The following is a 24589-nucleotide window of genomic DNA, read 5'->3' as shown; positions in this document are numbered from 1 at the left end:
TTATTTAAGACATTATATAAGTATGCATTCTTCGGTTAAATTAACAAACTTCTAATTGTCCATGCTTGTGTGGTTTTTAGTTGAGTTTAATATGAAAAAAAAAAAAAAAAAAAAAGAATAATTTAATATCTTAATACAATATTTTATAAAATACAATAATATAATTTTATTAAAAATTTCTTTTGGTTGAAAAGAGCATGAAAATTTGATAGATTTGATCCATTCCTCAGAGGATGCAAGAACAACACTCGTGTCTTTCTATGTACAATTGGCAAAAAATGTCAAATGCAATTACAAGTGTATACATATACACAATAAACACAATTAAAATGTATGTATGTATATTTGTTCATTCCAACTTTTGGAAACACACTACAAAAATGTTCTAAAAACACAAGCTAAATACAACAATATGAACCTTGAATCCTTCATCATCACTAAGCCTTGAGTTCCCTTTGGAATAATGGACTTAACCGGAGCGTCTTCTTCGCCAAATTCCGGATATCTTCCCTTGTCGACTCACCCGAAATCTCAATCAGTTCTTTATGTCCCCCACTGCTTATGAAATCCGGAGCATTTTCCTCTGTAAAACCACAAACTAAATCGCATTAAATCAGTGAAATCAAATTTCTACACATCAACACAAGTGCTCGTCTATGCCATTAATAAGCTTCGAAAAAATTTCCAACATTATCTTTCAAGATATCTCCTGCAGTACAAATAATAGAAATTATTTTTCAAATATGTTTTCATCTTACAAATCAAATGCATGTAAGGATCATCTCAGTTTTTCGATACTTAAATAGCCTAGTGAATTAGGCTCTATTCTCTTTGAGATTTTTTTTTTACTCTTCTTTTAGTTTTTTTACTATACCATTCTTACTAACTTCTATAAAAATATATTATTTCTCACAAAGATCACATTTAATCACTATTTAAACACAAAAAATTCGGACACAAAGACAAACCAAACACACCCTTAAACTCGAGATATTAACGCTAAGTTCATATAAAAAAACTAAATAGATCACTAACCCCAAGTTCTTGAAATGTAATGGGAATGCTCATTCAAAAACATTTGATCTCATTTAACATTTTTGCATAGAAAAAATAAGGATCGTACCGTTTTGAGCTAAATGGCAAATAGCAAGCTCAATGTGCCGTCTAGTTGAAGGTGTCGAGGTGTTCAAGTTGGAGATAAGCCACGACAAACCTCCGTCTTCCATTAGAAGTGAACGGCCTCTCCAATTACCTAAAGTACACATTATTGAAAGGTGCACTCACGAAAAATCCTTTAAAACTAAAAATAAATACACCTTGTGCTATACCTTGCATGATTCTTCTCGACTCACATTTGGCAAAGTTGGCGAATCCTCGGGCGACCTGAGCAATGACAACATCGTTTCCATGGGAAGTCATTTTCAGAAGAGCGTCGATGGCTCCCTCTTCTTTCAACAATGAATGTAACTTTTCTGCGATGAGAAAAAGGGAACATTCATACAAATTTCAATGGCTAACAAATGGTCACCACTCATTTACCAAAGGGATCACTAACTACCACAGATAAGAAGCCAAGGTTTGAACTGTATCGATTATTACCATGTAGTAAAGTTTATGCATTAGATAATTCCCTTGTCAATATACTTTAAATATGAGTTAGACCAAACAACAGTGCTGAAGTGAATGAATTGGTTCCTCTTTTGAAGCTGATGTGAAAGAGAAATGAAAACTCATTCACAAGCAAGGGAAGCATTCGATAACTAAATAGGAACACGACAGTCTGAGAGCTGCTCAAATCAACTCGACTCAATAAGGTTTTCAATCAACTCGGCTAAGGTTGACTTAAAGATTCTACTTAACGAGTAGAACTTGGTTTCATTTAGTTAATCAAGAAAATTCAATAAATCGTTTGAGTCAAGTTTGAAAATTTGAAACTTGACTCAACTTGATTTGCTCTAGTCATTCATTCATTACGAAAAAAAACTGAGTTAATTGATTTCGGAACAGATTACAACCATCAGGAGAGAAAACATATCAGGAAGCTGACTTCATAAACTAACTTTCAAAGGCGAATCTACTTGTAAAATGATCTTAGGGAGTACCATTTCCACATAAATTGGCAATTGCTCCAGCAACCATCCGAAGAGTTTGAGGATCGTTGGTTTTGCAATGAACATTTGCAAGAAGTTTAGCCCCACCTTTCTTGGTTATCAAACCTTGATTTGTTTCTGAAGGAAAATAATTGTGTATTCACATTATACGGATATATATATAAAATCCTCAATCAAAACAATAATGGAACCAAGTATGGATTTACCATTCATGGCCAAGTTAGCAATTGCTCCAGAAGCAACCCTAAGTATTGTTGTGTTAAGTGATGAATCTAACAGCTTGAGCAGCGCATCAAGACCGCCTTCCTGCACAATTCTTTCCTGATTGATATCTGAAATTGGAAAATAGTAACTCAAGATAAAGTTTTAAAGCTAAGTTATTACAAAAGACATTCAAAGAATACTAAGTATTTGAACATCATCCTTATTTTGCATACAATAGATCATATTTTTCTTTCTCATTTCAGCAGCTATGAAATTGTATATTGGGAGAAAGTTCCATTCTATTGAAGGCTGCTCATAAATGTTACGAAAGCATTCTTGAGAGAACATAATTCGATAAATCAAAGCACTAAATAAGATACTAAGAGTTGAGTGTTTTTGTACTGAACATGAAAATAATTAAAGCACTCAACTCAGATATGAATCTCAATCGTTGCATACCTTCAGCAGCGAGGTTAGCAACAACTTTCACGGCATGAATTTGGACATCCAAGTCGCAAGATTCTAACAAAGATAATATCTTCTGAAAACCAACTGCAAAATAAAAGAACAGAGGCTCGTGAATACAGAGAAGGAATGCAATTGGTGACATTTTATACAGAAAATACATAGTTCATTCAAGCAAATGTAGTAATGAGTTCATCTAAAGCTCAGAATCTTGCCTTCCTCACATATTTTGGTGATTGTATCTCTCTGGCTAAGGATAGATTCCCTCGACCGGCACTTGTGTACACTTTGTGGGCTGTGAAAATCAGAAGTTGTTCTTCCTCTATTTTCATGCATATACGATACTTTTTCCTGCAAGAAGTTAAATTATAAGATATTGTAACAAGTACAGTTCATATATTGAATCAAGCAGATTATTTTTTTACCTCAAAGCCATCTTCACTTTCCGGGACAACCCTCATCATTTTAAGCAGCTCTTTTTCAGCTTCCTTTCTTTGCCTTTCCTCTACCTGAAGTCTCTGTCTCATAGCACTAAGCTCCTGTTGAAGTTTTGTCTGAAGATTTACATTGTAACTCGTTAAAATTTTGAAATTGCAGTTCCCAGATGTGTTTTTACGCTGAATTAGAAATAAAAATATAATGCATACCACCTGATTAAATAGAAGTTGAAATGTCTGTGTTTGAAGGTACCTTTTCTGATTCGATATTCTTGCATTCAATGCTTAATAACTGAAGCTCATTGGTAGCTGTCTCATGGAGGTTATGCATTTCTTGCAGCCTCATTTGGAGCTCATCGATCTCTTCCTTTGCACTAATCTAGAATACAGGAAGAAGAACAAGCTCGTCAAAGATTAAAGAAATCAAATAATGACCTGTGATCCACACATCTATCAGACTCATACAAATATAACTAGATGCATCTTCGTAGTAGTTAAACTTTTAGTTAAAATAGTCAGTTTAATATGGTAACAAAGTTGGTAGTATGATGTTCAAATATCCACCATCATCCTTTTATGGAAAATAGTTCAATGGAACAATTAAATGTAATAAAAAAAAATGACATTCCGACGAGCTTCAACTGCCGAATATGATAAGTACACGAAGATGCAAATACCATGTCCATAAAGGTAATGAAAGGTGTTTTCAACCTGGAGAAGCTTTTTTGTGTAATCCAATTCATCGATTTCTTCAATCCGAGCATGCTCCTCAGCAAGCTTTTGGTTTAGTAGTTCTACTCTCTCTTCATACATCTTAGTGGTGTCTGTAAGTGTTTTACGGAATTTCAAATTTTCATCTTGTGTTCGCTGTAATAAGGCAAGGCATTAATTGAGGTCAACAGTAAAACTCGGATAGTGGATAAATTTTAAGTATAAAGATTGTTTAGTAAAATCCACCTGCAACATAAGTTGAGCATCAGTTAATTGCTCCTTCATCTTCTTTATTTCTTCTTCTGCAAGACTCGATCCAATTTTTTCCTTGTCCATTTGCTTCATCAAGTCAGCAATTTTCTCTTCGTACATCCTGGTTGTATCAGCAAGTATTTTCTGGTTCTCCGAATTATTGAGCTGCTGTTGCTACTAACAAAGAAAACAACAGCCTTACACCTTTTGGAAATGCAAATTTGAATGGAATGAAAAACGAACAGAAGTTTTCAATTATTACATTGAAGATATCTAGAAAAAAATGTATTGAAGTTGCAGGCTGTAAAATTGTACTTATAATCCCATAAGAAATTTGTCAATATCTATTTTAACCATATAATTGCTACTGTCATCAAGAATAACAAAAATAATGTTCAGCAAAACATGCATGACCAATAAATGGATCGTGCCTAACATAACATATTAATTGTTAGATAATCGTCTCACCTAAAAGTTTAACCTAATAGAGAAATGCATCATTATACAGCCTTCCAACAAAGTAAAGAACTGTTTGCTCTTTTTAATTTTTTCCCCATACATTTTCCAAAAAAATTAATATAATACACACATCCATTATTTTTATATTCTCTACACAATTCCCTAAACCTCACATAAAAAGTCTCTCTTCAAACTATTTTCACAAAACAAACACACCCAAATATACTTTAAAATTGCAATATTATACTCCTTTCATCATTCAAATGCGTACTCAAACTTTTGGGTACGGGCTTTAACATGGGTGTGTACTTTTTGTTATTTTTTGCCTTTATAGTAAATATATATATATAAAATAATCGGGTGTGTTTGTTTGTGGGATATTGATTTTGAATAGTCTAATTCTGAATTGAAATAGTTGTTTGAGATGTGATATAAGTATGTATTGATATGATATTAATGTAGAATTAAATTTTAATGTAATACTACCTCCATCCACTTAATAAGTTTGACATTTATTTTTTTATATTACTCTTTAAAATAGTAATTATTATATTAAAACGTAGTACAAATCAAGAGAAAAAGACAAAAATACTTCTATTAATATTTTATAATACAAATATAATGAAATTTGTATAATAAATTATACAAATATAAGGATATTTTTAATATTAAGTACAATGACATAAAAGGTAAATGTAAACTTACAAATAAGGGTGTGTTTGTTTGGAGGATTGGGAAGAATTTACACTATTCATACAAATTTTTCCCCTAAAAAATTAAATCGAACACTTATTTTTCATTTTTTATATTATATTAAAAATCAATTTTATATTCAAAACATCACATTAATACTTATTTATATCACATCATATTACTATTTAAATTCAAATTTTTTACTATTCAAATCCCAACTTAAAATCCAAACTCTCCAAACAAACTTTTTATGACAGCTTAAAAAGGAAAATGAGCATAAATTTGGAAGAGAGCAACTAATTTCACAATATCAAGAGTAAAACAAATAGAAATGTTAACTTATTGTTAGACTAAAGGTAAGAGTTCTCGTCCATACCTTCCCATGCTTCAAACTCGTCTCTAGGTTCGTGAACTCACTGCGTATGACAGCATTTTGATCTTTCAGGCATTTCAGATCATCTACTGCATTGTTCAGCTCAAATTCCAGCCGAGCATTTTCCTCCTGCAGAAACTGTAACCATCGAAACCTCTTAGCTGACATAAGTCAACTGGAAATTTTGGGTGTGATTTAGTAACAGTTTTCGACTAAGATAAAACTTTAACAAAACTTATTTACCTTATTTTTTCTCATGTGGACTTCTAAGCTTGCAATCTTATCAAGTAAAGATGCATTTTGTCGTTGATGGGAATCCAACTCTTGTAGTAAATCTTGCATCCGTAATGTCAGCCTAGCATTCTCTTTCTGTAATAACTGTAATCCAGATATGTTATTTCTAAAATACAACTTGAGCAAGGAGAGTACCCAAGCAACTAAAACAGTTGATTATAAGTAAACAAAACATTCCCGACTGTTTTTTAATGTCCCTATCATTAAAAAATTCTCATTAATAGAAAGAATGCTATCCGAATGGGAATGAACATTTTGACGAAAATACCTCTGTCCTAGTGACAAAATGTGCTTCTGCTTCAGCAGAAGAATTCCTGAGTTCTTCCAGCAACTTTTGCATCTCTACTTTGTCAGTCTCCCTCGACCTCTCGTGCCGATCAATCTCTGCAGAAAGATGGTCGACTTGAGCCTCTAACTTCCTGCATAAGCGTTCATAGTCAAATTCTTCTTTCACCTTTACCATGTTTACAACTTTCATTGCCTGCATAAATTCATGACAAAAATATTATGCAACGTTAGGGAACATGAAAATGCTAAGAATCAAATATAGCACAACAGCTGTAGTTTGATGTTTCAGTTATTCAAACTAACCCGTTGTCCAAACATCACAGTGCTTGCAGTTTCTGCATGGTGGCGAGCAGATGGCCCGATTGTTGTAATGAGTGAAGTTCTTGCAGAACCTGTCATACATATCTTATTAAATGTAATATCCATTGAATACAGTTCATTCCATGTAAAAGGAGACAATGAATTATAACAAGAAAAGGAAATAACCTCCAAATGAATCGCGAAGCAATCTAGTCAGCTTAGAATCCCGAGTAGGTATGTGAGGACTATTCTCGGCCAAAGCATTTATACACTTCCCTAGAGAAGTAAGTGAAAGATTGATAAACTTAGCTTCCTCGAGCACATGGCCTTCACTCCCTGAAACAAGAAAGATAACATAGATGAAAGCAACCAAACTACACGTTAGAGTTCAAGTTGTAAATAAAGATGAGATGAGTCAAATCACATTCAAGATGCAAACACTCAAGCTTGAGCTCGATTTCAACACTTGATTTTTAGTTCAAGCTCAAGTATGCTTAAAAGTTGAAACAAATTAGTATGGATACAATTATACTACTACTAGTTCAAATTTAATTAAAATTAGGAAAAGAAAACTATTTCATTATCTCTAATATTTTAGTTAATAAAACTCGAGATGTATAGAATGATGAAGCAAGTTAGAAAACAGCTGATGGAATGAGTTTTCCCTGTTAAAATATTTTATGAAAACTGGAAAATTGCATTATTATTCATAACGAAGATAAAGGATTGGAAATAAACATAACATACTGACTCGATAGACTCAAATTTAAATAATCTAATCTATAGATAAAATCAAATCTAAATCTAAATGTATTAAATCTAAAACCGAATATCTAAAATATCTCCAACATCCCCAATAAGATACCGGTGGACAGAGGAGAGCATTGGATCCTTCATTTCCTTGTCTCTCATATGACCAAGAAGCATGTGCCCATTGTCTGAGTAATGTCTGCATCAGACATATGCCTAGAGCCAACTGCAACTTTACCAACAATTGTGGAACCTTGAAAAATATACGAACTTCCGACATTGTTTGCCCACATATTAGTAGGAGCTCCTATAGACAAGTTCAAAACTCCTTTATCGACAGTAATCTGATAGCTTAAACTATTTGATGCACCTCTTTACGAATCTCAGAGACATACCGAATTTGGCTAAGTTTCCTAGTACGCCAATGATGAATCATCAACTGAATAGATCCAATTTCTATAATCTTGCACAATGCATCAATCCATCAAACATATGCCGGAAAATTCAGCCTCAAATCTATTGAACCATTATAAGTAAAACATAAAATAAACAACCAAAGTCAACCTATCCATTCATTCTTACATATTGCTATCTCCATATGAGTCGTGAACTACAAAAGCATCATAAAGTTTCTTTCCTTTTTCACTAGCAATTTTTTTTCAAATGTCACAATCTTCTTGCAGCAGTAGCAAAACATATTTAGCCTTCTCTTTGATTAAGATCGAGATCTTTGTAGATTGCAAGAATCTAGATTCCACCAACATGAAACCAGGTTTCACTTTTACCTTCGGGATACACCTTCAAAATGTACTTCTCTTCTTAGAGGAGATTAAACTTGATATCATGAGGACTCGGTATTCTTCCGATACACTATGATTTCCCCAAGATGCTAGTATGAAGTGGGGGGAGCAAAACAATCAACAAAATAGCTTTATCTTGATCATCAATTTTCACCTCAGTTTGCTCAAAATCGACCAAGATAGCATTAACTCATCAAAATGAGTGGATGAGCCTTTAGGCATACATGGGGAGTAAAGGCACTCTTGTAGCCAAACAATGTTCGTGGAGTATCAAAAATTGAAGCTTTTACCTTTTTCATTCATTCTTATCCATCTGGAATCTATATTTTTTTCTACCTTGATTTACATTTTGCTCTAATGCCAAATCAAAATTACCTCATAACAGGTTGTGTTTCTTTGATTTTTTTTCTCAAATTTTACTATTTGGATTCTTCGTCACTAAAAGAAATACATTATTTTCTTTAAAAAAATATTAATCAAATATTATTTAAATACAAAACTCAAACCAAATCTTGAGAACAAAGTCATAACTATTAATTGAAACTTCTTTCCTCTACAAAATTTCACATCCACCATCTAATTTTCATTTCAAATACTACGTAAATATATATATATATTTCCTATTCAAAATATCATATGTAACACTTATTTACATCATCAAACACTTCTCTCTATCAAACTTGAGACTACTCCAAAAACCAATCCAAAACACCATGGGTGTGTTCTTCTTGTGCTTTTTATTATTATTATTTTGTTTTTAGTTTTTTGTTTTGAGTTTTGATGTTTTAAAGGTAAAATATTTGTTGAATGTGATGTTTTGTATGAAAGAAATCGAGGGATTGACTTTGAAATTTTCTTCAAATTCTTCAAATTCTTACTCTTTATTATAAGAATACATTATTTTTTCTTACAAAACATCGCATCTAACACACTACTTAAACAAAAAAACAAAAAAAAAGAAAAACCCGCAGCCGTTACTCTTTGAATGCACCAACAAGGCAAGTCACACTAGGCGAACTATTTGTGACAGGCAAGACCCGGGGGCATTGGGGGTTTAAATCCATGACCTTGTTTACTTATGCTTTGGTTTTATTGTAGGTTGTTTGAGATTTTTCACCGTAGGTTGTTTAAAATTCTTCGGGTGAAAATAGATATTGAATGTAATATTTTGAATGGGAAATAGATGCTAAATGCTTTTCCTTTAGGGATACTGATACGCACTGTATATTAAATTGTGCGAAAATATAAACCAAAGCACAAGGCAATACAACCGTAGTTTTTCAGCAGGGTGGAAATTATCTTATAACTATCATATTGCTTTTTGTTGCTTTTGTTAGATTTTCCTCATATCATATAGATTAATTAAATTATCAAAAAATTAGTTGATTCTGATTCGACATTAGAAGTACATTGATTTTTCCCCAATAAAAACAAATATCACCTCGAAACTCAATACTACACAAGATTTGCAACACCTACTTGATGCTTAGATTTGCTTAGCATGTTAAGATACACAATGCTAACTTGAACATATTTTAAGCTTAAGTTGCTAGACTCATTAGTAACTCCTAGTTAACAAACCTGATTTCTCAAGGCGCTCCGATCCTGCAAGATCAACAATCAAAAGCTTGCTTTTCCGGATAGTCGGTGCATGATTCCCATCTCTAATATATTTTTGTTGGCCCATGTCTATTTCTCCATTCTCCTGTGTGGATCTACGGATATGAACCTATAGGAAGGACAACCGCGGAAAGAATTGAAGTGATTGCAAGTTTTCACAATCAAACATGCTATAGGAAGTGCCAAAAAAATTACACAAATCAGAGCAAACTTCTCGTACCATGAGGATTGCATGACTGCGCGATGATTCAGTGTTCATCTTTGTATTAGCTGCATGGCGATTAGCTTCTCCGAGTTGTAAAAGTTGTGTAAAGTGATCAAGGTTTCGTATTTTCACTAATTCAGCAGCAGGCACAGATATTTCCCCAGTCTTGGGATCCTCCATAAATGAAATGTTCATCTTTTCAGGAGCAAGCAAATCTTGAATAGACTCCATGTATAGCTGTCGATGCAACACAAATAATCATCATCGAATTTGAACATAAGAGAGGTAATAAATTAACAACCTTACCTAAAAAAATTTAAGCTAATAAGATTAAGGGAGAAAGTAAAACATTTACATTTGTTCGAAGACTTTAATATGTAATATACTTATGCATATCTCTACAAGCTTAAACTTTTAGGTAAAATGGACATATCAGAGCAGACGGAACGTCTCGTTCGTGTGTTGCATAAATCCACCTAAAGCATTTAATTCTTCCATCGGTTGCAAACAAATCTATGATCTAAAACAGAGTAGTTACAATTTTTTCAATAGTTCGAAAACATGGTAAATTCTTTTGACTAGTATGTTCAAAATTTTCTTTTGAATAATCCAAGTACCTGCAAATAAGAAATTTCAACACTATCCGGTGCCAATGTAGAGGCCAATATGTCCTCCATAGCTCGAACCATTATTCCACGCTCGGATGCATCATCTTTACCCAGTCTTCCAAGTGTGTATGTTTTACCGGTACCTGTTTGGCCGTAAGCCATAACTGTGCCATTATACCCTTCCAGCACACTCTACAGTTGTGTATCAGATACTTTACAATATCATCATACCATACAAAAACAAAAACAGGCACAGAACTGAAGCGAACAAAAATATGTAATTCAAACAAACAAATGGGAATACCTCGACCACAGGTTTCGCCACTGCCTCGTAGATGCGCTTTTGAGAAGCACTCTCGGTAAATATTTCATCAAATCGGTAAGATTCAGTACTCCAATTATTCTTTCTCAACTTTAGCCTTTTCAGCTGCATGACAGAGAAGATGTGTGAGCAATTTTCTTTCGACACGAGCAGAAATTTTGTAAGCATTGACAGGGTAAGATCAAAGAAGGGTAAAATGAAAGTAAAATCAGATTTAACATATACAGGCTTGATTGACCTATGGATACAATACCTCGGGCTGAAGCTCCACACAGTCAGCATAATCGGCATCAGATAGTTCCATGGGATTCCTCGGTCGAAGTCTAACAGCAACTCTAACTCTTTCAGACTCTAAAGTACAAGCAGATACCAGACATCAACACATAGACGAGATCATTTTTAACGTTCAAATTATGAGTATATGACAGTGACGAGATAAAATTTCATTCCTCTTATACCTAGTAATCTACATTTCCACATTCAGTCATCATCTAATGAATGCTCTCCGGGCTTTAGCTTCTTAAGAACACAAGTTTTCCAAACTTTACTATTTTGAACTCTGCATTTTTTGAAAAAAAAAAAAATACATATTTTCTTCTCAGAGAGCATCTCATCAAACATTATTTTAATACCAAAATCAACTCCAACTTTTCCAAACCAAACCCAAAAAAACACACACTCGACATTTTTCATGTTTGATTTGTTTTCAATTCGAAATATGCAAACAAGAGATAGTTCAGTTGTGAATATTAACCCATATCATAACATACAAAAGGAAAATAAAAACTCATTTTTTGATTAGATGAACAAAACTAAATCTACATTGTTTCCAAATTTCAATCCCAATCCAAAATCTATTAGTAACTACAATCTAACAATTAATATGAAACAAAGTCTGCAACATTCTTGTTCATGATTTAAAAACTTGGTCGTATTTGAAAAATAATTGTACAAAATTTATTTTTTAGAGAATTTTATGCAATATTGAGTTTCTAAATCATGGTGCGGTGCGGAATTTCCAAATCATAGGTGAATTATAAACAATTTTGCCCCATGGGCAATTTTTTTTGTTTTGTCAATTTTCAATAAATAATTGTCGATCTACATTGGCAAACATGTTTTTGTTTGTTCCATGATAACTTGGTGAACCAAAAAGGTTTTAATATTCTATTCTTGTATTAGTATAATTCAAAAAAGCAAAAAACACTTCAAGATCAAGAATTCACATTGCTTGCAAAAACATGGTTTCCAAACTAAACAAGTTCAATATATCTTTCCAAGTATAATCAGGCTGCCATTGCCGATGGTAATAAATAAGCTCAGCTTCATCAGACAATCAAACAGCTGTAGAACAACCAATTCGCCATTCCTATCCTCAAAACATTCATAATCCTTACATACATTTAAATTTAAATATATATATATATATATTGTGTGTAAAATAGAGCGAGAGAGGGACAGAGAGACCTGGATCGTTATCAAGAGGCAGAGATCGCGCGGCCGCCGCCCTTGAAGTGGGAGTGACGGACCGTCGGGAACCGGCAGAAGCTCTCGTACGGACAGAATGTTGGTGTCCAAACGCGCCGGCGGCGGCGTTGTTTCTTACAGATGCATTGCCATTGACATTGCCATTGCCGGAAGAATTCATCCAAGTCCTTCCGGCATTAGCCATTTTTTGAGTTCTCTTATCTTGTCTTCTTCTTCCTCCTCACTGACTGACAGTAGAGAGAGAAAGGGTACAATCCTCCAGCTTCAACTCTCTCTCCTCACGTCTACAGACACGTTTAGAGAGAGAGAGAGGAAGGAGTGTGGAAATCGACGGTTCCAAAATGGATGGAGTTGAGTTGAGGCGGGCACGATTGGAGAAAATATTATTCTGAGATAGAAAGATGGACTTTAGGAGTGTGTAAAATGTAAAGGCGGTGTCTTTGTTGTTCTTGTGTGTTCAAAATGATGATTTGATGATGATGATGATGATGATTTCTGAATCATGAATTACTCAATCAATTAATTGCACTCAAATTTGCCATCTCTACAATAAACAACGGAAGAAGATGGTAAAGCTGTAACGATGTCTGTCAGTGTCAGAGATGTGACAGGAAAAGGGACAATAATTAAAATATCCGACAAAATTTCCATAGGCCACATTCCCATTCTCATTTCCATTTCTGCAAGATCCGGTCATATGTGCTGTTATATTTTGGGGGAAGGTTAGGGTCTAAATCAGCTTATATTGTTTGTAATAAAATCCATATATTGTATGAGATTATATTAGATTATATTTTATTTGTATTATATTAAAATATATTTACGGTAATACCGTGTGCTGTCTTATAGCACTTGGTATACTATTCAACACAATCGTCTATATTTTGACACTCCAGCCAAATTTAGGGTTTTATTTGGTTTGTTCTAATTCAAAATATCATTTTACCATTTTTTGTTTGTCTTTGTCAAAATCTCTTATACATTTTCACTAATCAATAAAATACTACTCCCTCCGTCCAAATATAATAGTTTTATTTACAATTTTTGTTCTTTCCAAAACAATAGTCTTATTTCTATAAATAATCATATCACCGTAAAACTGCTCCTACTTTTTTATTTTTATTACACAATTGCCACTACTTTTTACACTAGTACACTCACAATGGCAAAAAAGTCTTTTATCCATATTTTTTACCAACTATTAATATAATATCAATATTCCTTAAATCTCGTGTTCAATCCAATTAAGACTATATTTATGGAACGGGAGGAGTATTATTTTTTAATCTATTATAAAACTTCAAAGAGCCCCTCTCAAAAGGGACGGAGGGAGCATAATAATAATAGTTATAAATTAAGATTAAAATGACTAAATAATTTAATTAAAATAAAAAATATATATAAATTATGAATATTAAAATATGAATAAAATGTAGTATAATTATATTTCCGTAAAAGTAAAACGATAATTATTGGAACCTATCAAAATAGAAAAATGGACAAATTATGAGGTATCGAGGGAGTAAAATTTATGCATATTTATAGTAATTGGAACGTCAAAATATTATTGGGGTTTGTTTGGTTCATAAACTTGATGAGATTTTACGGGGTTTGGATTTTAAAATCTCAATAAATCTGTATTAAATTGAAAATAGATAATGAAATCTAAAATAGTTGGGATTTTAAAATCGAGTTTTTAATATTAGGCTGCCCTAATTACTTTTTAATCTCAAACTCATTGTATTTTATATTTTACTTTTATATCTCTTTATCTAATAAAGAAACTATATTTCTTTGATATTATATATTTATATTTATATTATATTTGATTGGTTCAATAAATATACTACTACAAATACATGTATTTATTTATAATTATTAATTTTATTTATATTTATATTTAATTATATTACCAATAATATTTTAAATAAAATAATAATTCCAAAATTATTTGATTAGTGTGTTAGTTTTGTATTTTTAGTTTAACGTATTTTTATATTAAATATGATAAAAAAATCTCGGTAGTATAATAAATAATATTTATTAGATTGTTGTATTGCTTAGTGTATAGATCATATATTATATACTCTTTCCGTTTGCTTCTAAGGATTACATTTATGTTTTGTATCATTGTATTTAACATTAAAAATATCTTTATATTTGTATAATTTTTTGTACAAATGTCCTTCTATTAGTATCTTAAGACACTAATTGAAGTATTTTTGCAATTTTTTCTTAATTTATATCGCATTTTGATATAATAATTACTCCCTCCGTCCTAGATAAGATGGACGTGTTAATGTAGATACAAGAATTTAGGTAAAGTATAATTAGTAAGTAATTAAGCAGTGTATTAGTGAAAATAACTATTATATAGTAAAAATAATTATAGATTAAGATTAAGATAATTAAATAGTTTAATTAAGATTAAAAAAAGATTTAAATTTTAAATTTTAGAATATAATTAAAGTGTATAATCAATTTTTCAAAAAAGAAAAGGACAAATTATGTGAGACGGATGAAAATAAAGAATATGGACAAATTATGTGAGACGGAGGGAGTAATATTCAAATATCAATACACAAAAGAGTAAATTCTAGATATTGTTTCTTTTTTATCGACTCAAGTTTGTTCTTCATTGCAATTAACTAGTTCCAATCAAATGCAACTTCTTCAAAATTCAATGGTACGCAATGATTTGTACAAAGAAATCTATATGTTGCAACCTAAAGGATGTGAAAAAAATGAAAAAGAAAAAATTGTTTGCAAGTTAAAGAGTCTTTATGGAATTAAACAAGCACCGATGCTATAGTACAAGAAATTTGATTCGTTTATGATGAGTAATGGTTATAGACAGACTTATGCAGATCCCAGTGTAATTTCAAAAAGCTTCCAAGTGATAACATCATTATCCTTTCTTTATACGTAGACAGCGATGATTAGCAACTTGAAGAAAGATTTGTTAATTTGTAGTTTATGTTTAAATCTCGAGTATTTTGATTTGAAGAAAAAAATTGAAAAATTTATGTGTTATCGCTGAAATTTGTTGATGACGGTCCAATAAATTTAAGTCTGTTGAAATTGATAATAATTGAATTATCCGACCTACTTAAAAAAGTACGTGGGCTAGTTCCGCAATCGATATTAGAATTGCAATAAATCCGTAGTGAAAATATAACAATTAATTGCAACGGAACTGTATTAAATTAAACAAAAAATAGATGAGAAAGCAAAATAAAACTGAAATAGGCTCGAATTCAAAATGCACGAATTTAGCAACAAGAAATGATAGAGATAAATAACAAAAAAATAATAATAATAATAATAAGAAAAAAACAAAGAAAGATATATATCGATTTAAAATAGGCTGATAATATCGTATGAAATAAAATAATATATTTTTATTAAAAATCATATTAACGATCATTTTGAAACTTAAATCACAACCAATCAGATCTAAATCGGCCTAAAACCAACCCAAGATAATAAATTAAAATTTGAGTTTCATCATGGGCCCTATACGGGCTCCATTTGGACCTATTCATTAAAAATTAGTCTTGAAACCAACCCAAGGCCGTTTTGATAAAAAAATTAAAAAAAATAAAAAATAAAAAAATAAAAAAAAAAATTACTCTGCATTTTCTTCACTCACATTTTATTTTACGGACAAAGAGAGTATTTATTATAATACTCCCGTATCCCATTGGATGGATGATATTTGCTTTTTGTATATAAATTTTTTTGAATATTAGTATTATATTAGATTGTAGTAAAAAAGACAAAAATAGATGTAATATAAAAGTAATGATATTTGTGTAATATATTGTAAGTTAAAAATGTATCTATTATGTTAGATATGTAATACAATTATTAAATTAAAAAAATAATAATCTTGTTTTAAGACATACGAAAATAAAAATAGTAACCTTTCAATTGGATGGGTGAAGTATTAAAATAAAATAAATAAAAATAAATAAGATATTATAGAAAGTTTGCTAATGAATTAATAAAAAATAATGAAATAAATAAATAAGTGGAAAAATTAAAATTATTCGTTAAAATTAGATAATTAACTTATAAGTGGATAAAATATTTTAATTATAAATAGAATGTCATAAACTAAAAAAAAAAAAAAAAAAAAAAAAGGAAGAAAGAAGAAATACGGACGCAAATATATAAATATAATTGTTTGATATAATATAAACATATATTAATGTAATATTTTAAATATAAAATTAAATTTTATCGTAATATAATAAATAAGAAATAAATATTTAATCTAAAAAAAAAATTTAAATAATAAAATCAAAGACAAAATCTCACAAATAAACCCTCATTATTTCTTTTCATAAATATGTCTGTCCAAAGAATCAATGGCATGTATATGCATGTAAACCTTTTATTACATCAAATCCCTCCCCCAAAGTTCAAAAATGACATTGACAAACCTATGCAATATACTATCAAAGCTATATATTTTAACCAGCCGGGAGTTTACTCAGAGCGTCATAAAAAATATATATTATCATCACTAATTTTCCCAGGGAGGGTGGGAGAGGGGTGGATGCCTTCAGACAACAACGGTCGAAGATCGACACGGCCGTTGTCGTTCCAAGGATAAATAAACTATAAATAATTTTTTCATTTTAGTCGAAAAAGTGGAGGAGTATTAGAAGTAGGTAATAGTACTCATCAAAATTCGAGTTTACCTGTCAGCTGTGTTTCCCGTCGTGGAACTGAGCATTTTTCGATGACTTGAAGGTTTCGAGAAACTCTTGAGCCCTCTGCAGCTCCTGCTGTTGTCTCAACTTGTCCCATTTGTGTTCGGCAGCCAGTATCTCAATGACACGTGGCACGGCCCTCAGGGCGGCGTCCGTGTCCAAAAATGCGAGGCGGGACCGTCTGGCTATGAAATCCACGGCTGACTCGCAGTACTCGTGCCGCGCACAGTAGGCAACTTCGGCTTCTAGGATTGGGTATCCGTGCGTTAGTCGCTTTCCGAGATTTTCGTTCTGGAAAACCATGTTTTTTAGTTAGGAAAAACAATGACAATGAGAGTTATTCGAGACGAGTGATGAATCTTCGTGACAACCTAGTACAAATATCGTCTATTCTAGGCTCCAGCAAGAATGGAAAGAAAGAGTTAGCATTTATTGATCCTTAGCTGACAAGAACAAGTATAAAACCATAAATATCGGTAACACAAAGACGGAAAACATTCGGGTTGTTCTCTTAATCCCTACACAATTCCCGACGAAATGTTTTTACTTATATTCTTTCAATAAAAACACACTATTTTCTTACAAAATATTTTTAAAACAAAAACAATAAAAACTACACCGTCATCACAGTTCTCTAAACAATTTCACAATTCTCAATAACATAATAAAAAATAAAAAATAAAAAAAAAATCCCGTAATTTTTAAAGCACTAAGTGCATTTGCTTTCAATGTTTTACATTCCCAATTCACACTGGTAATGCACTACAAAAATCCCAAAAATTAACACATCATTATGTCCAAGTTTAAAATGAAATACAACAAAGCAAAAATAAACTAATATAAAGAAGAAGCATCTCTCAAAGCTCAAAATAAAACAAAAGAGAGCAAAAAGATAAATGCCTTCCATGAAAAGTTATACCTCATCCGTCCCAAATCTTTTATTATTATTTCTAATTTGAGATGTTCAAAACTTTTGCAATTTTTCTCCATTTACATACGATTTTTCTTCTTTTATACTTGTGAAAATAATTTATAAAATCATACCTAATAAGAAATAGGGACAAAAAGGTAAAAAACCATCAAAATTATATTATCTAAAAACCGTGCCAAAAGTAAACCAAATTTTTACAATACAATTAACTCAAAAACACGGATTATTACTACCTTTATTTGCACATTTTTGTAAATACTTAAGTGCTTGGTTATGTTTCCAAAACGTCGGGTTATAGTAACCTATAAACATCATATAATGCATCTGTTTTTCATATAATATATTACATTCAAAATTTAATTTCTATTTAAAATTTTACTATTTTCAAACTTCACAAATCCAGCAAAACACGACGAAACATACTATTTTGTGATAGCGACTAAGAGAAACAATAAACACAACATTTAGAGAGGATTAAACTATTCTCAACCCAAAGGAAAAAAAAAAAGAAAAAGAAAAACACAGAAATAGTAGTGGATGGGAAGGAAGAACAGACCTGAGCAATAGCGGCGACTCGTTCTGCCAAAGTACCATAAGCACGCGATAAATGCTTTGCAGCGGCCGTGTCCATGACACCAGGAACAACCTTCCCACTGTACGTCCTTTTCATGCGCATGTATTGCTGGGATAGAACAGTGAATGACGCAGGATCCCAGCCATCTGCGCCAACAAGTTGTAGGTGGTGTGTAATGCATTTATTCGGCGGGCTAAGGTTTCCGGACTTTATTGCAGCATTTACTGCATCTTCGGCCATACTGAGAGAATTTCAAGTAGGAAACACGTTGTTAGTAGACATGGCTAAAGTTTCAAATCTACAAAAATAGAAACTAGAACTGCACCAACAGTTGCGGCTCCAATTATTCTTAAATATACCATACACGCGTACACACACATATATACATAATTGTTAATGGCGGCGCGCCGCATTAATATATTTTTAAACTACATAATTAAACTATAAGCAGTAAGAAGCAGAAGAATTGAATAAAATAGGAGGGCAAAAGAATACGAGTGAAGAGTCAAACACAAGATATAACAGAAGTCTAGCCATATTCCTTTTTAAATTTACTTACTAAAAAGTAAGTCACAGTCCAGAATCATTATGCCACTTTGTTTGGGCACGGAGACTAAGAAATTTGATATTTTAATATAAAAATAAGATAGATAAATAGTAAAGTAGAAATATTACGGGAAATTTATCAATGAACCGATAAAAAAAATAATGGAATAAGTAGGAAAAAAAACAGTGGCAAAATAGTTATTATTTATAAAATTGAGAATAATAAAATTATAAATGTATAAACCTTTTTAATATAAATAGATTATGTATAAATGTAATAAACAAACAAAAAGGGAAAACTAACATAATTATTCTGGGCAGAGGGAATAATAGTCAAAATAAAGCCTAATTAACCCCTGATAAAGAAGATACTTTGGAAGACATGAACTTTTATCCCAATTGTAGTTTCACCTAAGCACATTATGAATTTTTCAAGTTGAAAAAAAAAAAAATTGTCTGTTCGATGAAGAACAAATTCATGCTGCACCAACATACAAACTTCAATGCAGTTTTTTGCTATATTTACAAACTCCACTGTCTTTTGGTAAAGAAAACAAAAAAAATAGTGAAAGTATAATTGCACTATTTCAATGTTTCATTGTTATTTTTGCCATTTACCAAATACTCCTTCCATCCCACTTCTCATGTCCATCTTTCCATTTTCGTCCGTCCCATTTATTTTGTCACTTTTCTTTTTTGGAAAATAATTATACACTTTAATCTTATTTCTAAAAATTTAACTTATACTTTTTTTTATTTTAATTATACTAATAAATTATCTTAATCTTAATTTATAATTATTTTTATTATACGATAATTATTTTTACTAATATATTTTTAATTATTTACTAATTGTACTCCTCCTAAATTCTCGTATCTACAGTAACGCGGACAAAATATCCGGGACGGAGGGAGTATGTCTAACACTAATCGAAAATAATTCAATTCATTTTAGGAAAAACTTATCCATACCATCTTTGATTCTACTAAAAAAAAAACAATCTCAAATTTTTCGAAGCACTTTTGGCGTGTAACAACTTTGTCAATATAACCACAATTGTCACTTTTGACAATGAACGAAACGTATGAAAGGCAATAATCACTATAAGATTGCATAGTGTAACATATGTTGTTACATAGCCATCTCACCCAAGTTTTAATAATCCAAAATTTCAAAACACATTTTCTAGACAGAGAGACAAGAAAATACATACTTTAGAACAAATATACATATAATGGGATGGTGTAACGAAATTCCGGCAGCTAACCAAAATCAGAGCCACAGCCACAGCCACAGCCACATAACACAACTCTTATTTTTCTACCTAAGCTTTGACTGGACTATACATAACACACAAGTTTTAAATTATTCACCATATATATAATATATATCTTCGCTGCGCCGCGAGCTTCTTATGATCCCAACATCGAAAAGCCTATATTATACACATTCATTATTTTTATATTTTCTACACAATTCTACTTAACATAAAAAAATATCCCTTAAAAATATTTCACAAAACAAACACACCCTTAGAATCACAAACACTAAATGTAGTTTTCGTGTGGTTTTAGTTTATGTTCCTACACAATTTGATTCCCTGCAGTTCCCTAATTCTAAATGTATCTGTCTCTCTATTTCAAGTTGCTAAGTGGTCATAAAAATTAAAAACAAGTTTAACATAACTACCTTCTATAAGTAGTCCACTTTCCGCCAGTAATCGTAACCAGACCTGGAAAATCCTCGGCCACAACGTGATCCCTGGAAATGCTCTCAGTGTTTTTAGCCTTCGGATCCATAGCCAATGGCCGGATGCCGCTCCAAGCCGACAAAACATCTACTCGCCGGACCTGAAAGGAAAGGTATTCTTATAAATTAACCTAAGCAACAAGTGTGTATATATAATTCAAGCATATAGAAGTTTACGAACTTTGACACTCAGATAGTCTGAAATGGCATCTAATATGAATTCAATCTCATCCTCATGGGGTTCCGGAAGCATTGTAATGCTTGTATTAGAATCGGTAGTGCCAGCGACAGTTCTTCCTAGCCAAGGAAGCATAAACACAACACGGCCATCCTTAGTTTTGGGAACGATTAATCCCATTCCTTCTGGGGAATAGTAATCCGGAAGCACAACATGGACCCCACTACTCGGACAGATAATCGGCTTTGCATCTTTGTCAGCCATCTTCCTCAATGAATCACAAAAGGGACCAGCGGCATTTACTACAACTTTTGCAAATGTGTCGAACTCCTCCCCTACAATTATTGGCAACAATCAAACATTATAAAAACGAGTGAAGTTTTAAAAAACTCAAAAGACAAGCAAAACATCGACTACTTTATTATTCTCTGTTGTATAGTGCACGAGTTTGTTCACTTTCACAAAACACAAGGTGCAATTGCCAATACTGGTAAAAAAAAAAATTCTCATAAAATATTCAGTCTGCTCGCTCAGACTTTATTAATAGAACAATTTTTCATAAATATTATTAAAAAAATACAAATATACACACACATTAATATTATATTCATATATCCATTCATAAAAAATCAACAATTCAACACAAAATATTATTTTTTATATTACCAATACAGTTCCTCGTAACATACACAAAAAATAAAAACGTTGAGTAAACAGACTGATTATAAGAATAACAAAAACAAATATTTCAATAACACTTTCATAGTTCCTAATGACTAACAACAAAAATCTTTAAAATTTCATAACACTAATAGAACATATTGTATTTTCAATCTAAAGTAAATTATTATTACCTTTGGAAAACATTTCATCCGACATCTATTTTCCATTCAAAACGTCATATTTGGAATCTAAATTTCATTTTCAAGATTTCAAATTCAAAACATCTATACACACAAAAATACAAGCACGCCCTATTTAACATAGTTAAATGCTAAACAATGTACATATTTTTAAAGGCAAACGAGCAAAAGTGCTAATCATTGCCAAGAATGACATTAATACCTGTCAAATTATTTCTTATCCGAGCACCCACTATCCTTCCAGTATCCTCATGCCGAATAAACGAGATGACTTCAGCATGGTTAAGTGTGGCGGCGCCTGATACAGCTGCAGTACACGCCAACGCAATGTTTAGCCGCGAGTCATTCATCTGCCCATCATAATACACAACGGTTCCTTTCAAGCTCCGATCTTTTCCTTTTCTTGCCAAAGTGGGGAAGAGTTCAGCCGACTCCTGTGTCGAATAGTATCGCGACAAGTGGAGCAAGTGCCCACCAGCAACAAGATCGTACATCTTCAAACCCATCCAATAGTACACGACTTCGAACCAGCTAAAACATGGAGTCATGCACGGCAATGCGTGGCAGAGATGGGGAGCATTGTCGATTACTTGCTTGCGCTCCTCAAGGGCGTGGAAGACGAGCTTCAATTGCCCATAATCTAGGTTGAAAACCGCTTTCTCCAAATATCGAACTCCTGAAATATGTCATCTAAAACACCTTATCGTAATATTAAACTTAGGGTGTGTTTGTTTGGGGGTCAGAATTTTGAATTGGGATTTGAATAGTAAAAATTTTGAACTGGAATAGTTGCATGATGTGATAAATAGATGCTAATACGAAGTTTTGAATATAAAATTGATTTTTTATATAATCTAAGAAAAATGAAAAATAGGTGTTTGATTTGATGTTTTTTTTGTGAAAAAAAATTTGATAAAACAGTGGAGAGTAGTTGAAGTTTTTGAAACGAACACACCCTTATATCTTTCCGAGCCATCAACATTACTAATAGTTGGAAATTGTTTATACAAGTATACAAATCTTTACAAGATATAGTTTCTAATGAACTTTATGATTGCCAAACTTGCAATGCCAATTCTGTATGTACATATATATATATATGTATTGTGTATAACATTAATTCATGAAAATTCAGAATCTATGGTGAATATAAGCATCCCCTAAATTTTCAAACTTGCTCACGTGAAAGAACAAAGGTTTCCTTTTTACTTGATTTGATTTCAACTTTATGCAAAATCACAGAGACTACATGAACCCTACGGTACTATTCTCGATGCACAGAGTACAACACAATGCGTAAGGATATTATAAACGCGGAATTGAAACTGACCTCCATGGATGAGTTTGGTGGACCTCGAAGAGGTCCCGGAGGAGAAGTCGTCGCGCTCAACGAGCCCGACACGAAGCCCCCGCGTGGCGGCGTCGAGGGCGACGCCGCAGCCGGTGGCGCCGCCGCCGATGACGAGGACGTCGAGAGGATTAGCCGCGGTGGACGCAATGAGGGCAGACTCCTGAGCGGCGCGCGGCGGAACGGCTGCGAGAGGGTCCGCAATCCTCTGCCTGGCGGCGGCGAGGGTGGGGCCCCGGTCGGTGGCGGCGATTGAGGGAGTGCCGAAGAGGGTGAAGTACGCTCCTCCGGCGACGGCGGCGACGGCGCCGATGCGGCGGAGGCGTATGGAGGGGGCCATGGCACGATTGGGGAATCAGAATGGGGATGGATTGGCAGAATTATGGGAATCGGAGGGATGGAAGGGGATGAGCATTTGATGAGTATGGGGCGGGGGGAGGAAGAAGAAGGAAGAAAGGGTTGAATTCGTTATGGGACGGGACGAGCGGTGGGGTGGGGTGGGGTGGGGTCGGGGTGGGGCTTTGGGAATCGGACATGTACCGGGATGCACGAGAAAGATATTGCTTATTTCAGTGCGAAAAGACCGTTTTACCCCTCGGGCTGTTTGGTTTATATCTTGGAATTTGGATCGATTCGGAGCTCGGAACGGAATGATATGAGAGTATTGTTTTTTAATGTCGGTGGTTTTTTTTTTATTTTTTTAAATTTTTAGTTCCAATCTAATTTTGACATTTTATTATTATAGTCCGTATTTGTATGTTGACTTTTTGTACAATCATAATTAATTGATATATTGATGTATAGAGAAAAAAAATTAAATAAATAATCATATTATAATTAAATAATTTAATTAAAATTAAAAATTTATAAATTATGAATTTTAAATAGAATTAAAAATATATAATTATATTTAAAAAAATAAAATATAAAATTATGTAAAATATGCAAATATAAAAAAAAAAAAATTAGATAAATTAAATAAAAGAATAATAATTAAATAGTGTGCTGCTGGGTCAATCAGTTGACCGGTCCGCTCATAAAATAGGAGCGGATATTAGAGCTTTGATTTTTTATTTTTGATTTTTTATATTTTTTTTTAAAAAAATAATACACTGTATATATATTCTTATTTTTATATTTTTTGATACAATTCTATATATTTTTTATAAAAGAATTTTTTTTCAATAATCTCACATAATATTTGTATACAGAGCTATGCAAAATTATTGAATTTTTAATTTATCGATCGAATTTAAATTAATTGAAAATTTGAATTCGGTAATTTGGTAATTCAAATT

General features: G+C 32.3%; 2 protein-coding genes across 4 annotated transcripts; both read right to left on the bottom strand.

The window, feature by feature from the left end:
- Nucleotides 1-195: 195 nt before the first annotated feature.
- Nucleotides 196-12576, bottom strand: LOC127251246 (kinesin-like protein KIN-UC). 2 transcript variants are annotated; one of them, XM_051274857.1, is made up of 22 exons: nt 12360-12576; nt 11146-11243; nt 10875-10997; nt 10580-10762; nt 9978-10199; nt 9719-9866; nt 6774-6923; nt 6591-6679; nt 6268-6480; nt 5949-6083; nt 5709-5843; nt 4175-4354; nt 3929-4084; nt 3471-3596; nt 3206-3334; nt 2996-3131; nt 2775-2867; nt 2318-2443; nt 2103-2228; nt 1329-1472; nt 1124-1252; nt 196-583 (listed from the first exon to the last, which is right to left on the bottom strand). In XM_051274857.1, exons 1-22 carry the CDS (start codon nt 12562-12564, stop codon nt 438-440), a joined length of 3192 nt encoding a protein of 1063 aa, XP_051130814.1. In that variant the 5' UTR covers nt 12565-12576; the 3' UTR covers nt 196-437. The 2 variants fall into 2 exon arrangements, with proteins under 2 accessions (XP_051130814.1, XP_051130815.1); XM_051274858.1 differs by having other exon boundaries at nt 4175-4348.
- A 72-nt stretch (nt 12577-12648) lies between these two features.
- On the bottom strand, nt 12649-23735 carry LOC127251247 (glycerol-3-phosphate dehydrogenase SDP6, mitochondrial). 2 transcript variants are annotated; one of them, XM_051274860.1, is made up of 7 exons: nt 23274-23735; nt 22146-22619; nt 21084-21415; nt 20843-21003; nt 18589-18847; nt 17090-17392; nt 12649-12768 (listed from the first exon to the last, which is right to left on the bottom strand). In XM_051274860.1, the coding sequence occupies exons 1-6, from the start codon at nt 23629-23631 to the stop codon at nt 17093-17095; spliced, it is 1884 nt and encodes a 627-aa protein (XP_051130817.1). In that variant the 5' UTR covers nt 23632-23735; the 3' UTR covers nt 12649-12768; nt 17090-17092. The 2 variants fall into 2 exon arrangements, with proteins under 2 accessions (XP_051130817.1, XP_051130816.1); XM_051274859.1 differs by lacking the exon at nt 12649-12768 and having other exon boundaries at nt 16760-17392.
- Between the last annotated feature and the right edge of the window lie 854 nt (nt 23736-24589).

This window comes from Andrographis paniculata, unplaced genomic scaffold, assembly GCF_009805555.1.
Source record: "Andrographis paniculata isolate CXL003 unplaced genomic scaffold, ASM980555v1 Contig43END, whole genome shotgun sequence".
Classification (NCBI taxonomy): Eukaryota; Viridiplantae; Streptophyta; class Magnoliopsida; order Lamiales; family Acanthaceae; genus Andrographis; species Andrographis paniculata.
Note: the sequence above shows the minus strand (reverse complement) of the source record. Positions and strands in the feature narration are given on the sequence as shown.